At 48.6% G+C, this 16,283-nt stretch overlaps 1 protein-coding gene across 1 annotated transcript in view; it reads right to left on the minus strand.

Moving 5' to 3' along the window:
- The window catches only part of GABBR2 (gamma-aminobutyric acid type B receptor subunit 2), a 372,735-nt gene extending 370,982 nt beyond the window's left edge, over nucleotides 1–1,753 (minus strand). Inside the window, exon 1 of the mRNA XM_055578611.1 lies at nucleotides 1,433–1,753. Coding sequence (XP_055434586.1) covers nucleotides 1,433–1,753 — 321 coding nt within the window. The remainder of the gene's footprint in view (nucleotides 1–1,432) is intronic.
- Between the last annotated feature and the right edge of the window lie 14,530 nt (nucleotides 1,754–16,283).

Here is a 16,283-nt window from a genome sequence, read left to right on the forward strand (position 1 = left end):
AGCTTACATCCTCCCAGGGCAAAGGAAGCCTCTCCGCTTGCAGCAACCTCCGTGCACCGCCACCAACTGCCACCCGTTCCTTCACCTTTTATTTACATCGCAGAGCAGACTGGTTCATCAGTGAAGGGGGGAGGAGGGAAATAAGATGCAATCCAAATTTCTGCTTTTTCCGGGGACCCAAAAGTGGGGGAGTGGGGTGGGGGTCACACAGAGAAGGAAGTGGAGCCTGGGGTGCCCGATCAGCGTGGCACGACGACCCTCCCCTCTCCTTCTGCACCAGTACTCAAGCAGAAGTGACCAGGGAGCCCCAGAAAGCCGGGTCAATTAACCCCATTGCCTTGGCCGAGCTTGGCGCGGTGCAAGAGGCGCCAACAGAGCGTTCTGCACAGGAAATCACTGCCCCCTTCAGGCCGCGTCTCAGCCGCTGTGGCCGGAGCATAGGTGCTCCCTCAGTCTGGAAAAACTCGCAAACCCGACCTCACGCGGCCAGCGATTGCTCCTCTGAGCCCCCTCGGCGCACCCTAGTTCTCGGGCCGGCGGAGATGTGCGCTGTTGCTACAGCTGGAACGCAAGCTGAGGGTGTAAGGAGGGGTCTTAGGACGGAAATCTGTCGGCTCTTCTGCTCCCCTCAGAGAAAGAGGCCAGGAAGGCAAGCCGACTGCTTGCGCTCCAAGTCCGTGCTTCAAGTCTGCGCCCCGGGAAACTGCGCCGGCAGCCGCCCGGCCACCAGCAGCGGCGCGGCCGCATACTCTCGCGCGTCCGGGGTGAGACCTGCTCGGGACACTCTGAGCAACTAACCGGAAGGGGTCTCCGCAGGAAACCGCTCGGGCCACAGGCAGTGTCAGGCACCTGCAGGCAGCAAGCAGCGCTGCAGAGCCGGCAGCCCCACACCAGCCGGACCGGTGCGGGTTCCGAGCTGCTGGCGCGCACCAGGCGCCCGGCCCTGATGCGCGCTCCAGCCCCTGGGTCCCCGAGCCCTCTGGACCTCAGAAGCTCAGCTCGGCTTTTCTGAGGCCCGCGAGCAGCCCTGGATGGCCCAGTTTATAGTCAATGCGCCTGTTCTTCCCACCTAGCACTCCACAGCCCCACCAGCGGGACTTGGGCAGGGGTGACCACTGCAGGCCTTTCGGGAGATTCAGTTACCACCTTCTCCACTCTTTCTCTGGGCAAAGGAGACCCTAGTTTTCTATCCCACATCCCACAAGCATACACACATACACAATCCCAGAGGGGAAAGATGCTCAGCAAATCTTGGCACCAGCTGTGCGAGCCAAGCCCGGCGGGACCCAGAGGGTAAGCACTGAGACACAGCCTGAGGTGCCCTCGGCAGGCTCAATGAGGGCTCTGCCCAAGGGCCGAAGCTTGCTTCTGTCCAACACGCCCTCCCCCATTGCCCCTACAGCCCCGACGGCGCGGGCGGCCGGACACTCACCTCGGTGTCGTAGAGTCGCAGGTCGAGGAAGTAGGGGCGCAGGAGCGACTCGTTGCGGATCTGCTCGATGGCCAGTTCCACCGCGGGGAGCACGCCGCGCCCGATACTGCCCTTGGCCACCTCCTTGGTGAGCGGCATGAGGCCCATGATGGAGAGCGGCGGGCTGCTGGGCGGCGGCCGGGGGGCACCCCGCGCCCAGCCCCAGGCCCCGGGCGCGAGCGGCAGCAGCAGCGGCAGCAGCAGGAGCAGCAGCAGGCGCGCGGGCGGCAGTGGCGGCGGCGGCGGCGGCCCGGGCTGCCCGGAGCTAGGCGGGGAAGCCATGCCGCGCCGCGGGCTGCGGGCGCCGGCTCACTCGGCCCGCATGGCCTGGCCCGGCCCGCCGCCCCGCGCCAAGATCTCCCCGCGGCGCCCGCGCAATGGCGCCGATCCCCGCTCCGGCTCGGGCTCAGGCTCCGGCTAGGCACAGAACGGCCGCGGCGGCAGCGACAGCGGCAGCGGCTGCGCCCGTGACGGATCAATCACGCCGGGAAGGGGTGGGAGCGAGCAGAGTGCGGGAGGCGGGGAGCAAGCGAGCAAACGCGAAGAGGGGGGCCGGCGTCTCCGCGCGCACCTCTCTCCGGCGCGGCCGCCCCGAACCCGGCCGCCTCCGCCCGCCCCCGTGCGCGCTCTGAGCTGCTCTCCCGCCGCGAGCCGTTCGGCAGCAGCCCCTGGAGCCCGGCCGGGGGAGGGCGAGCGGCAGGAAACGCGGGAGGCGAAGGCGAGGCTGCTCCGCGGCGGCTCGGGCCGCCTCCGGGGACAGGGACGGGCCGTGCGCGCCGGGGGAGGGGAGGCGCTGGCGCTGCGGCGGCCGTGGGGAAGGCCGCCTTCCCAGCACACGCACACCCGCGCCCCCGGCCCTCCGCCGCGCGGGCTGCCCTGCGACCGCCTGGACCTGAGCTCCTGGGGGCAGCGGCTGAAGGAACGAGCACAGCGTGCTGGCACACGCAGTGGCCACGGTCGCTTCGCCGAGCGCTTCCTGTAGCACCTGCACGATGATTTGGGACTGCCTCTCGGAGGTCTGGCTGGGAAGGTCTGGTCTGCGAGCGCGCCACGAGGCGTCCTAGAGGCACCTGCAGCCTACACGCCCCTGCTTTACGCTGGTGTCCGGGGGGCCATGACTGAGCCCGAAGCGGCGGCCAAAAATGCCGCCGGCGGTTGAATGCCCTTTGGTGCTGAGGTTTCTGGCCTTTAAGGTTTGGCTGAAAGCCCCCTTCTTCCGTCTAGTCTGAGCTTTCCTTTGCCAACCTCAGGAGCCTGGAGTCTTCACCTTGCGTGTGCTATCGCCCCCTCCAGGCGTTTGACCTCCCCCATGTCCCCATTCCCAAAGGGGGCTCCGCCCTAGAATTCTCCCACCCTTGCCTCTCCAGGTCGGAGTACTATCCTCAGGCCACAGTGGATCCAAGCTCCCCTTGACCTGGCCCTCTGGCTGACAGGTCGCGCCAGCTGCACTGGCTAACCTTAATTAGCAGTCCTGTAATCTGACCTAGAGCCTCGGGTCCATGTACCTCTCCAAGCTTGAACAATAGGAATCATGGTCATTAAAATATAAAATCCCAAGAGGTGATCAATAAGGGGGACACAGTAGGACATCGTTTCAGAAAACCTTGAACCAACCATTTATGGGCTATACCGACGACCTTGTAACAAGGTTGAGAATTTAACCTTCACTGAACACTTGCTACATTTATGAAACCCTCACAACAGCCCTAGGAACCAAGAACTTTTATATCATCCTCACTTTACAGACCAACACACTGAGAGGTTTCACAGCGCGTTGAAGTACAAAGAACTATTGAGAGAGCACTGGAACCCAGAGCCAGCAGGAGCTCTATACACAGTGCAGTGGAAGTCAGGACCAGAAACATGTTCCCCTGTGGGAAGGGAACTGCCCTGACTGAATTGTTTTGGACCTTGCTTTCCTTGAGCATGTGGTGAAGGAGTTGGACCACATGCTGTCCACAGACTTGATCTTCTGGAGTGAGGCAGGGGCAGCCTTGAATCACAGGCTAGGTTATTACCAGGAATCATGAAGATGGAGAGGAGAGGCTGAGCCCAACTCCTGGAGAGTAACTTGGACAGCTCTGGGGAAACCGGGCCAAATTTTTCCTATCCAACTCCTCTTTCTAGGCTTCTGCAGACACGACCTCCCAAGCTCCACTTAGCCTTTCCCAGCTGGAGGGTTTGAAAGGGGTAGAGCTCACTTGGGCATCTCCACCAAAAAAGGTGGTCCAGAGGACAATGTTATCCTCAAGATATCTGTGATGTGATCTTAACATCACAGATATCCCCTAGTCATAGGCTTCCAGCAGCTACCATTCCTCAACTTCTAAGCTCAGGTTTCTGAATTAGCATTTTCCTTTTTTTCCCTTAGTCATTTATGTTTTCCTTGTAAGCCATGCCAATATGGAGTATCTGCTGACACCTACATCTGGGAATAAGTTGAAAGCTGGAACAACTTTGCTTGACATTTACTAAGTGATTGAAGACCCTGCCTGGCAACTACCTTTCCACCTCTCTGTCTCCATTTATGAGGTGACCTGACCTCTAGACACCAGGGATCAGCCCTGACCCATGGAACTCCAGTCTTACTCTCCATCAGTCTGGCTCCAGGCCAAGCTGTGATCTCATACCCCACTTCTGATGTCAGGGCATCTCTCTGGTTCCCAGATCCTACTCTGGCCTGTGTTCCAGTCTGGGTAACTGGATCATTGGCATGCTTCCTTGGGTCTGAGTTCCAACCGTGGTCACCAGTTTCAACTCCATGTTCTTCTAGAGCTTGAGTTCAGCCCTCTTGCTTTATAATAATCATTCATTCCTTCAATCAATGTTTTGTAGTGTCTACTATGTTCTGGGCAGTGTCCTAGAAGCTGAGGATACAGAAATAAACAAGCCAAACTAAAATCTCTGCACTTGAATAGATTCACAGACATAGAGAAGGGACTTGTGGACACAGTGGGGGAAGAAAGTGGAATGAATTGATAGAGTAGCGCTGACATATACACACTGTTGTTGTTTTTGTTTACTCACTAAGTCGTGTCCAACTCTTTGCAACCCCATGGACTGTAGCCCACCAGGCTTCTCTGTCCATGGGATTTCCTAGGCAACATTATTGGATTGAGTTGCCATTTCCTCCTCCAGGGGACATTCCCAACCCAGGGATTGAATTTGCATCTCCTGCATCTTCTGCATTGGTAGTCAGGTTCTTTACTGCTGAGCCTCTGGAGAATGGGGATATATACACGACCATGTATAAAACAGAGAGTTAGTGGGAAGCTGCTATATAACACAGGGAGCTCAGCTTGGTGCTCTGTGATGTTCTAGAGGGGTGGGATGGGGGTGGGAGGGAGGCTCAAGATGGAGTGGGTATATGTATATTTATAGTTGATTCACATTGTTGTACAGCAGAAGCTAACACAATATTGTAAAGCAATTATTCTCCAGTAAAAATAAAATAAAATCCCTGCCTTCATAAAATTGACATTCTAGTGGAGAAAGAGAGACAATAAACAGAAAGAAGAAGATATTTTAGTATCCCGGTTTATGAAAAGTACTATGGAGAACAATAAATTGAGAAAGAGGATTGAAACTGACAGGGTGGGGCTGCAATTAGAAATACGGAGGTCATGGAAGGACACGCTGAGATGACTTTTCAGCAAAGACGTAATGGAGGTAAATAAGACAGACATGCAAATAGTGTTCCAGGTGGAGGAACAGCAAGGGCAGAGGCTCCGAGACAGAAGTGTGCCTGGCATGTTCAAGGAACTGTCAGGAAGCCAGTGGAGCTGGAGTGGAGTAAGCAAGGGGAAAAGCAGTAGTACCCAAGGTCAAAGGCAAGCGAGATCAGGTAGCACCTGGGCATTGTGAGAACTCTGGACATGATGAAGTGGGGAACAACCAGAAGGAACTGGTGCATCAGCAATGTGATCTGATCTATCAAGTGAAGAGAAGCTGGTAGGGGGAGGAGAGGAGGCAGGGAGACCAGTGAGGAGGCTATTGCGATAAGCCACATATGGTAGCAAGAACCAGGCTACAAGCAGAGGAACTGGTGAGAAGTGGTAAGGTTAATAATCGTTCATATTGTTAATGGGAATAAAATGCATTGGCAGATGCCAAGTTCCAGGATTGTGGTGAACAACTGACAAGAAACACATAGAGACTTTAGAAAGCAATATGCTCAGGGTCACACCCTTAGAAAGTGATAAAACATGAATGTCGGTCAGGTCTGTATGGCTTAAATACTCCTCTTCCTCCCCAAATCCTGCCTCCTTAAGCAATCCTTTCTCCCACGCCCTCTTCCTACACAAATGAACCAGAAGCTAGTCTCCAAACTTGAGTCTAGAGGTTGGGGCTGTGTTGAAAGAGGATCAGTTCAGTTCAGTTCAGTCACTCAGTCATGTCTGACTCTTTGCGACCCCATGAACCGCAGCACACCAGGCCTCCCTGTCCATCACCAACTCTCGGAGTCCACCCAAACCCATGTCCATTGAGTCTGTGATGCCATCCAACCATCTCATCCTCTGTCGTCCCCTTCTCCTCCTGCCTTCATAAAATTGACATTCAATCTTTCCCAGCATCAGGGTCTTTTTCAATGAGTCACCTCTTCACATCAGGTGGCCAAAGTATTGGAGTTTCAGCTTCAACATCAGTCCTTCCAATGAATACCCAGGACCGATCTCCTTTAGGATGGACTGGCTGGGTCACCTTGCAGTCCAAGGGACTGTCAGGAGTCTTCTCCAACACCACAGTTCAAAAGCATCAATTCTTTGGCACTCAGCTTTTTTTTTTCTTTCTTTCCTGCTTACCTTTTTTCTTTTTTTAAATATAGATTTATTTATTTTAATTGGAGGCTAATTACTTTACAATATTGTATTGGTTTTGCCATACATCAACATGAATCCGCCACAGGTGTACACGTGTTCCCCATCCTGAACCCTCCTCCCACCTCCCTCCCCGTACCATCCCTCTGGGTCATCCCAGTGCACCAGCCCCAAGCATCCTGTATCATGCATGGCACTCAGCTTTTTTTATAGTCCAACTCTCACATCCATACATGACCACTGGAAAAACCATAGCCTTGACTAGATGGACCTTTGTCGGCAAAGTAATGTCTCTGCTTTTTAGTATACTGTCTAGATTGGTCATAACTTTCCTTCCAAGAGTAAGCATCTTTTAATTTCATGGCTGCAGTCACCATCTGCAGTGATTTTGGAGCCCCAAAAAATAAAGTCTGCCACTGTTTCCACTGTCTCCCATCTATTTGCCATGAAGTGATGGGACCAGATGACATGATCTTCGTTTTCTGAATGTTGAGTTTAAAGTCAACTTTTTCACTCTCCTCTTTCACTTTCATCAAGAGGCTCTTTAGTTCCTCTTTGCTTTCTGCCATAAGGGTGGTGTCATCTGCATATCTGAGGTTATTGATATTTCTCCCAGCAATCTTGATTCCAGCTTGTGCTTCTTCCAGCCCAGTATTTCTCATGATGTACTCTGCATATAAGTTAAATAAGCAGGGTGACAATATACAGCCTTGATGTACTCCTTTTCCTATTTGGAACCAGTCTTTTGTTTCATGTCCAGTTCTAACTGTTGCTTCCTGACCTCCATACAGATGTCTCAAGAGGCAGGTCAGGTGGCATGGTATTCCCATCTCTTTCAGAATTTTCCACAGTTTATTGTGATCCACACAGTCAAAGGCTTTGGCATAGTCAATAAAGCAGAAGTAGATGTTTTTCTGGAACTCTCTTGCTTTTTTGATGATCCAGTGGATGTTGGCAATTTGATCTCTGGTTCTTCTGCCTTTTCTAAAACCAGCTTAAACATCTAGAAGTTCACGGTTCACGTATTGTGAATCCTGGCTTGGAGAATTTTGAGCATTACTTTACCAGCATGTGTGATGAGTGCCATTGTGCGGTAGTTTGAGCATTCTTTGGCATTGCCTTCCTTTAGGATTGAAATGAAAACTGACTTCTTCCAGTCCTGTGGCCACTGCTGAGTTTTCCAAATTTGCTGACATATTGAGTGCAGCACTTCCATAGCATCATCTTTTAGGATTTGAAATAGCTCAACTGGAATTCCATCACCTCCAGTACCTCTGTTCGTAGTGATGCTTCCTAAGGCCCACTTGAAAGAGGATACCTGTTCCCTTTCTGGGGACTTGAGGGGACCGTGCAAAGTCCAGTGGTGTCCACTGACACTGCATCCCTTTGAGCAGGATCCTGACAATGGGAGACTAACCAGGCCTCCCCTGCTGTCTGTCCTCCTTCCATATTGGGCTGGATAGCCCTCGCCACTCTGGTGCCAGTTGCTCACATCTCCAGTCCCACAGCTGCCCTCTCCTGGGAAGTGGGTCTAGTTTCCAACACCCTGTTTTCAATCTGCCCTGTCAGTCATGCCTGCCTCTGTTCTACCTCCCAACAACAGGGAGGTCTTCTCTTAAGCTTTCTTTAAAAACAAAAAAACAAACAAAAAAAATTTGTAAATATCTCCCATGTATATTTCTTACTCATGTCTACTTTACATTGAAATGTTTCTTTCAATCAAGTAGTTCAGCTGTTTTTTTAAGTACATTGTTTGTTTTCATTTCCATCTTTAAATGGATAAGTTATGAATGATGGATCCAAAAACTATTAGCTGAATGAATCTAAGTTGCTTTTCTTTTTTCACAAGGCATGTTTTTTAAACCATAAAATTGGGTTTCAGGCATCAAATGTGGTCTGGTGACACAGTTCGAGTAATAATAATAGCTACCATTTATTAAACGCCTACCTATTCTGTGCCAGACACCTTGGTATGCATCATCTTAATCTTCATGACTGCCTGAAAAATAGGTGTTAGGATCCCAGTTTTGCAAATTATGAGACTGTGGTCCAGATGGATTAAATGACGTGTCTAATGATACTCAGCAGAGGCAGCAACAGGGCCCAGACCCAATCTGTCTGACCCCAGACTCCTACATTTGCCTCTCCTCCACATGCGTCTCCTTGGAGATGCCCTTATAGGACTTATAGGAGGAAAGGGTCTTTCAAAAGTAAATAATGCTACTGATGGTCAGCATGAGAAAGAGGTAGGATGATTTGGCCAGGATCCCCCACTGAAGGAGAGATGAAGTTGGTTCTCCTTTATCAGGGGAGAGAGTCTGGCCTGGAGACAGTCTGGCTAAACCTTTCAGGAGTCAGTGCCAAACCTGAGGCAGGGGCTGGAGAGGGGGACAGGGTTGGGGGAGCCCAGCAGGGCCTGCTCTTTGTACAGTCTGAGGACAGTAGGAGGATGGGGGTGTCGCCATGCTCCATGTCGGCTGGACAGGTCCTAAGCGTGGATAGGCAGAAAATTTAGCTCATAACTGAGAGGTCTCCAGAAGGACACCTCCTCCCATTTAGAGGTTTCAAAAACACTAAGATCCCTTACAAAGAGGATCAGAGATGGACAAGAGGCACAGTTTAGGAACAGAGCCTTAGACGGGGAAGCATCCTATCAAGTGTCTGGTCCAACCACTCACCAAACCTTAGGGGTAATGGCGAGTTTTGGAGTCGGGCTGACCAATCATTAGTGGTACAATTCTGGGAAGTCACTCACCTTCCTGAGCTTCAGTTTCCTCACCTCTAAAGAGGGAATAAATTATTCCTCTTTCACAACAAGGTTGTTGTAAGGATTAAATAATAAAAACAGCTAATATATATTGAGTACTCACATATGCAGGGGACCCTTCCAGGAACTTCACATATAATTATCTCCCTCATTAAGTAAGATGATGCATAGTAGTAGTCACTTATTAGGCAAACAACTAATAATATTAATAGTAATAATAATACCATCGAAGATGGCAAGAGCAATGCCTCATGAGGCTCCCACTCCATTATTTCATTGATGGGATTTTTGTACATTATTTCTTAGGCTCCACCTATAGCCTTCCTGCAGCATTCATTATGGGTCCCAGCTTGCTGCTGGAGTCCATGGTGCTCCCTCTCACCCATGGTGGCCCCTGACCAAGACAGCTCACTTCGGTACCTCCTCATTCCCTTCCAAATTAAGTCTTCCAACAGAAATATCCCCAGATTCCTCAGTCTTCCCTGGCCACCAATCTGTCCATGGCTCTCTTCAAAAATGATATCTAGAGGGACTTCTCAGGTGGTCCAGTGTCTAAGACCCTGGGCTCCCAATGCAGGAGGCCCAGGTTCAATCACTAGTCAGGGAAATAGATCACACATGCCACAACTAAGCCAAATAAATAATTTTTAAAACATATATTTCAGGGCCATCCCTCTGTGCTCAGGACTCTGGACTGCTGTCCCTGCTGCCTGCACAGTCCAGAGTCACTTCCACTTGGCTAAGGCCATATCACCCCCTTGGATTCCAGGAGGCGTGTGGCTCCCCAAGAGCCCTAGGTTGGTTTTCTGTGGAGTTATGTTATTTCAAATCAACAGAAAACTGGATCTCTCTGATCCTGTTTATCAGCAGTTTAACTCAGGGACTTATGAACAGGTTTGAAACATTCCATGCATGATTATGTCCCACTGTTCCAGCCTATCGAGGGTATTCTGCATCTTAGAACTGTTCTCTTTCAGGACTTCCCTTGTGGTCCTGTGGTTAAGATGCCTCACTTCCACTGCAAGTTCAGTCCCTGGTGGGGGAACTAAGATCCCACATGCATGTGGGATCAGCCAAAAGCACAGGTTGTTCTCTTTCATAGTCATCATTTCTCCCAGTTAGTGCCATGACTGTTGGACAGTCTGATTTTCTTCCTTAACCTGAAGCATTGGTCAAAATGGTAAATAGGAGAATGATAAGGACAGAGCTTGTGCTCTATCCTACCCACACTGGGGGCCTTGTGACTAGGGACTGAAAACTCCCTCAATTTCCAAATTCTGCAGCCCATGTCTCACCATCTTACACTCCAAAATATTGTGAGAAACTTGTTAAAATTTTTGCTGAAATCCTGATGCATATGGTCTCCTTATTTCTCTGACTTGCCAGATTAGTAACTTTTCAAATACAAGGGATTATATATTTAGGCTTTATGGGCTTGTTTTTGGTGAGCCCACATCCATTCCTAGGGACCACCCCCTCTCCTCTGTGTAATCACACACCATTTGTATAATCAGTCCTTCTCAAACTCTTCGGAAGGTCAACACCCAAATCCCTTTTGCTGAGGTCACCCTTTTAGTCTCTCGGAATATCAAAACTCTGCTGTGTCCCCCACTGCCTAACCCCTAACTTCCTTTCATCCCCCAAAGATCCTTAGATGCTCTCTCTGATTCCCATCTACAGTTTCATGCCTGGCCCTCACAGGTACTTCATCTGGACCTGGGCTCATTGAAAGCATCTAGGGGCCCTCTGAGAGTTTTTTCATCTATCCGCTCTTAACCATGCTCATTCTGATATTTTTGTTTGCTGGTCATTCTCCACCCAAATGTCCAGTGTTTCCCTCTCACAAGCCTGGAGGTGAGAAAATTCTGTGTTCCCTTTATCATTCTCCCTTGCTTGCTCAGAATGCACCCTGCAAAGCCCCTAGTGTGGTCTCTGAGGTTCTTCCAAAGCCTCAGCTCATTCTGAGATTGAGTGCCTCTGTGTTCCAGCAGGTTCTTTCTGTCTAGACCTCTACTTCCATGTCTTTCTTCATGGACCTAATTTCTGTGTGTGTGCGCGGGGGTTGGGGGGCGGGGCATTAATTGTATTGAACTACAACATACATATACAGTCAGCAAAAACAAGACCGGGAGCTGACAGTGGCTCAGATCAGGAACTCCTTATTGCCAAATTCAGACTTAAATTGAAGAAAGTAGGGAAAACCACTAGACCATTCAGGTATGACCTAAAACGAATCCCTTACAATTATACAGTAGAAGTGAGAAATAGATTTAGGGGACTAGATCTGATAGATAGAGTGCCTGATGAACTAGGGATGGAGGTTCATGACATTGTACAGGAGGCAGGGATCAAGACCATCCCCAAGAAAAAGAAATGCAAAAAAGCAAAATGGCTGTCTGAGGAGGCCTTACAAACAGCTGTGAAAAGAAGAGAAGCGAAAAGCAAAGGAGAAAAGGAAAGATATATCCATTTGAATGCAGAGTTCCAAAGAATAGCAAGGAGAGATAAGAAAGCCTTCCTCAGTGATAAGTGCAAAGAAATAGAGGAAAACAATAGAATGGGAAAGACTAGAGATCTCTTCAAGAAAATTAGAGATATCAAGGGAACATTTCATGCAAAGATGGGCTCGATAAAGGACAGAAATGGTATGGACCTAATAGAAGCAGAAAATATAAAGAAGAGGTAGCAAGAATACACAGAAAAACTACAAAAAAGATCTTCACGACCCAGATAATCATGATGGTGTGACCACTCACCTAGAGCCAGACATCCTGGAATGTGAAGTCAAGTGGGCCTTAGAAAGCATCACTACGAACAAAGCTAGTGGAGGTGATGGAATTCCAGTTGAGGTATTTCAAGTCCTAAAAGATGATGCTGTGAAAGTGCTCCACTCAATATGCCAGCAAATTTGGAAAACTCAGCAGTGGCCACAGGACTAGAAAAAGTCAGTTTTCATTTCAATCCTAAAGGAAGGCAATGCCAAAAAAATGCTCAAACTACCACACAATGGCACTCATCTCACACGCTAGTAAAGTAATGCTCAAAATTCTCCAAGCCAGGCTTCAACGATATGTGAACTGTGAACTACCAGATATTCAAGCTGGTTTTAGAAAAGGCAGAGGAGCCAGAGATCAAATTGCCAACATCCACTGGATCATCAAAAAAGCAAGAGAGTTCCAGAAAAACATCTACTTCTGCTTTATTGACTATACCAAAGCCTTTGACTGTGTGGATCACAATAAACTGTGGAAAATTCTGAAAGAGATGGGAATGCCAGACCATCTGACCTGCCTCTTGAGACATCTGTATGCAGGTCAGGAAGCAACAGTTAGACCTGGATATGGAACAACAGACTGGTTCCAAATAGGAAAAGGAGTACATCAAGGCTATATATTGTCACCCTGCTTATTTAACTTATATGCAGAGTACATCATGAGAAACGCTGGGCTGGATGAAGCATAAGCTGGAATCAAGATTGCTGGGAGAAATATCAATAACCTCAGATATGCAGATGACACCACCCTTATGGCAGAAAGTGAAGAAGAACTAAAGAGCCTCTTGATGAAAGTGAAAGAGGAGAGTGAAAAAGTTGGCTTAAAGCTCAATATTCAGAAAACTAAGATCATGGCATCCAGTCCCATCACTTCATGGCAAATAGATGGGAAACAGTGGAAACAGTGGCAGACTTTATTTTTGGGGGCTCCAAAATCACTGCAGATGGTGACTGCAGCCATGAAATTAAAAGACGCTTACTCTTGGAAGGAAAGTTATGACCAACCTAGACAGTATATTAAAAAGCAGAGACATCACTTTGCCAACAAAGGTCCATCTAGTCAAAGCAATGGTTTTTCCAGTAATCATGTATGGATGTGAATGTTGGACTATTAACAAAGCTGAGCGCTGAAGAATTGATGCTTTTGAACTATGGTGTTGGAGAAGACTCTTGAGAGTCTCTTGGGCAGCAAGGAGATCCAACCAGTCCATCCTAAAGGAAATCATTCATTGGAAGGATTGATGCTTTAGCTGAAACTCCAATACTTTGGCCACCTGATGTGAAGAGCTGACTCATTAGAAAAGACCATGATGCTGGGAAAGATTGAAGGTGGGAGGAGAAGGGGACAACAGAGGTGAGATGGTTGGATGGCATCACCGACGTGATGGACATGAGTTTGAGTAAACTCCAGGAGTTGGTGATGGACAGGGAGGCCTGGTGTGCTGCAGTCCATGGTGTCGCAAAAAGTCAGACACGACTGAGTGACTGAAGTGAACAACGTACGTATAGAAAATGCATGAATCTTAAGTGCACAGCTCAACTAATTTTCATAAAGTGAACACACCCATATAAATAGCAGAAAGAACCAGAACATTGCCAGCATCTAGAAGCCCCCATTAGGTCCCCTGCCAGTCACTACCCTCCCTCAGGGTAGCCACAGTCCTGACCCTTAACATTATAGATTTTGTTATTGTTGTTGTTCAGTCACTCAGTCACGTCTGACTCTGCAACCCCATGGTCTGCAACACACCAGGCTTCCTTGTCCTTCACCATCTCTCAGGGCTTGCTCAAGCTCACGTCCATCAAGTCAGTGATGCCATCCAGCCATTTCATCCTCTGTTGTCCCCTTTTCCTCCTGCCTTCAATCTTTCCCAAAATCATGTTCTTTTCTAATGAGTCAGCTCTTCACATCACGTGGCCAAAGTATTGGAGCTTCAGCTTCAGCATCAGTCCTTCCAATGAATATTCAGGACTGATTTCCTTTAAGATTGACTGATTTGATCTCCGGAGAAGGCAATGGCACCCCACTCCAGTACTCTTGCCTGGAAAATCCCATGGGCGGAGGAGCCTGGTGGGCTGCAATCCATGGGGTTGCAAAGAGTCGGACACGACTGAGTGACTTCACTTTCACTTTTCACTTTCATGCATTGAAGAAGGAAATGGCAACCCACTCCAGCGTTCTTGCCTGGAGAATCCCAGGGACAGGGGAGCCTGGTGGGCTGATGTCTATGGGGTTGCACAGAGTCGGACAGGACTGAAGTGACTTAGCAGATTTGATCTCCTTGCTGTCCAAGAGACTCGAGAGTCTTCTCCAACACCAAAGTTCAAAAGCATCAAGTCTTTGGCACTCAGCTTTCTTTATGGTCCAACTCTCACATCCATACATGACTACTGGAAAAACCATAGCTTTGACTAGACGGACCTTTGTCAGCAAAGTCTCTGCTTTTTAATATGCTGTCTAGGTTTTTCATAGGTTTTCTTCCAAGGAGCAAGCATCCTTAAGCTTCATGGCTGCAGTCACCATCTGCAGTGATTTTGGAGCCCAAGAAAATAAAGTCTGTCACTGTTTCCACTGTTTCACCATCTATTTGCCATGAAGTGATGGGACTGGATGCCATGATCTTCGTTTTTTGAATGCTGAGTTTTAAGTCAGTTTTTTCACTCTCCTCTTTCACCTTCATCAAAAGGCTCTTTAGTTCCTCTTCACTTTCTGCCATAAAGGTGGTGTCATCTGCAAGTCTGAGGTTACTGATATTTGGATTTGCCCTTTTTTTATCTTGATATAAATAAAATCACTGTTTGTCCTCCTTTGTGTCTGTCTCAGTGTTGTGTTTGTGACATTTTCCCACAATGTTGTGTGTGGTTGTGGATTTTTTATTCTCACAGCTGTATGGCTGCCTCAGTCTTTTACAATCTAATTTCCTCTCATGGGCCTACGTGCAGCCCCTCAGTTTTCTCTCCACCCAACCTGGTGGGCTGCAATAGTCTAACCTGTAACCTTGCTTTGATTCTTACTCTTCTCCAACCTAACCTTCATACACCCTGCAAGACTAACCTTTCCAGAGCTTGGCTCTAATCAAGTCTCTCCCAGCTCAAAATAATCTATGCTTCTCCATCATCTATGAGTACAAATCCCCAGAACTGGGACTAGGGCTACTTACAATCTGGTTTCAGTGTTTCCTCCTTCAGTAACTAGCTCTCCGTCCCCACATCTTCTGTGTTCTGCTGCTCAGAATAAAATAGTTGGTCCGTAAAAATGCCTGCCCTTTTCTGCCTCAATACCTTTGCCCATGTTATTCTTTCAACCCAGAATGTTTTCCCCCCTCTTTCTCCCACTGGCAAAATCCTTCAAGACCCAGATCAAATGTCACCTCCCTGTGATACCTCCAGTCATTCCAGCAGAAATAACTGCTACCTTCTCTCAGTTTCTGTAGCAAGGTTTGGCTCATGCTGAGAGATATCACTTATCACTTCTTTAAAAGTTAATTACCACACTTCACTCATTCTAAGACACACATTTTTATTCTTCTCTGGAATAACGATGCACCTTTCCACTGATGGCATTTTATAATCGGCAGTATTTTTTTCTTTCTTTCTCTCTTGGTGATACCCAAAATGATGCTGTCTTGGACTTGATAAAATACAGTATTTCACTTTTTATCTCAGCCTAGTCTAGAAAGCGGAGAAGACAATGGCACCCCACTCCAGTACTCTTGCCTGGAGAGTCCCATGGATGGAGGAGCCTGGTAGGCTCCAGTCCATGGGGTCGCTAAGAGTCGGGCACAACTGAGCGACTTCACTTTCACTTTTCATTTTCATGCATTGGAGAAGGAAATGGCAACCCACTCCAGTATTCTTGCCTGGAGAATCCCAGGGACAGAGGAGCCTAGTGGGCTGCCGTCTATGGGGTCGCACAGAGTCGGACATGACTGAAGCGACTTAGCAGCAGCTGCAGCAGTCTAGAAAGACTTCATGGTATCACTCTACATTGTACAGTTAGTTTTCTACATCTCTGCATCCCTCTCCTTGTGTGAGACTATAAGCACACATCTATGTTTGTTGAAAGAACATGTGCATTATTCACTATTACCTGGATGACTTCTTCACGTATCTTTATACTGAGGAGAGGAGGTAGCATGGGGAAGCCCTTTCAGTGTGGCTTTTCATGAGTTTCCTTACAAAGAGGAGAGGATTATCCTTTTCTGTAGGGGTGCTGAGGGGCAGGTGATGGTCAGGGAGGGCTGGAGACAGCCACAGAGGTCTTGTTTCCTGTGGCTGGCATAGCTTGGGAGTGGAAAAGTCACAAAGGACTCATTTAGTGCCAAATCCTTGATCAGCAAAGAATAACACCCTTCCTATTGGGTAAATATGCCTTGCTTTTCAAGGATCTGATTTACAGCCTGGTTATCAGGAGCACACTTCGAGCAGAAGCAGTACATCCTACCCCGCCATCTT

Source organism: Bubalus kerabau, chromosome 4 (assembly GCF_029407905.1).
Source record: "Bubalus kerabau isolate K-KA32 ecotype Philippines breed swamp buffalo chromosome 4, PCC_UOA_SB_1v2, whole genome shotgun sequence".
In the NCBI taxonomy this organism is placed as follows: domain Eukaryota; kingdom Metazoa; phylum Chordata; class Mammalia; order Artiodactyla; family Bovidae; genus Bubalus; species Bubalus kerabau.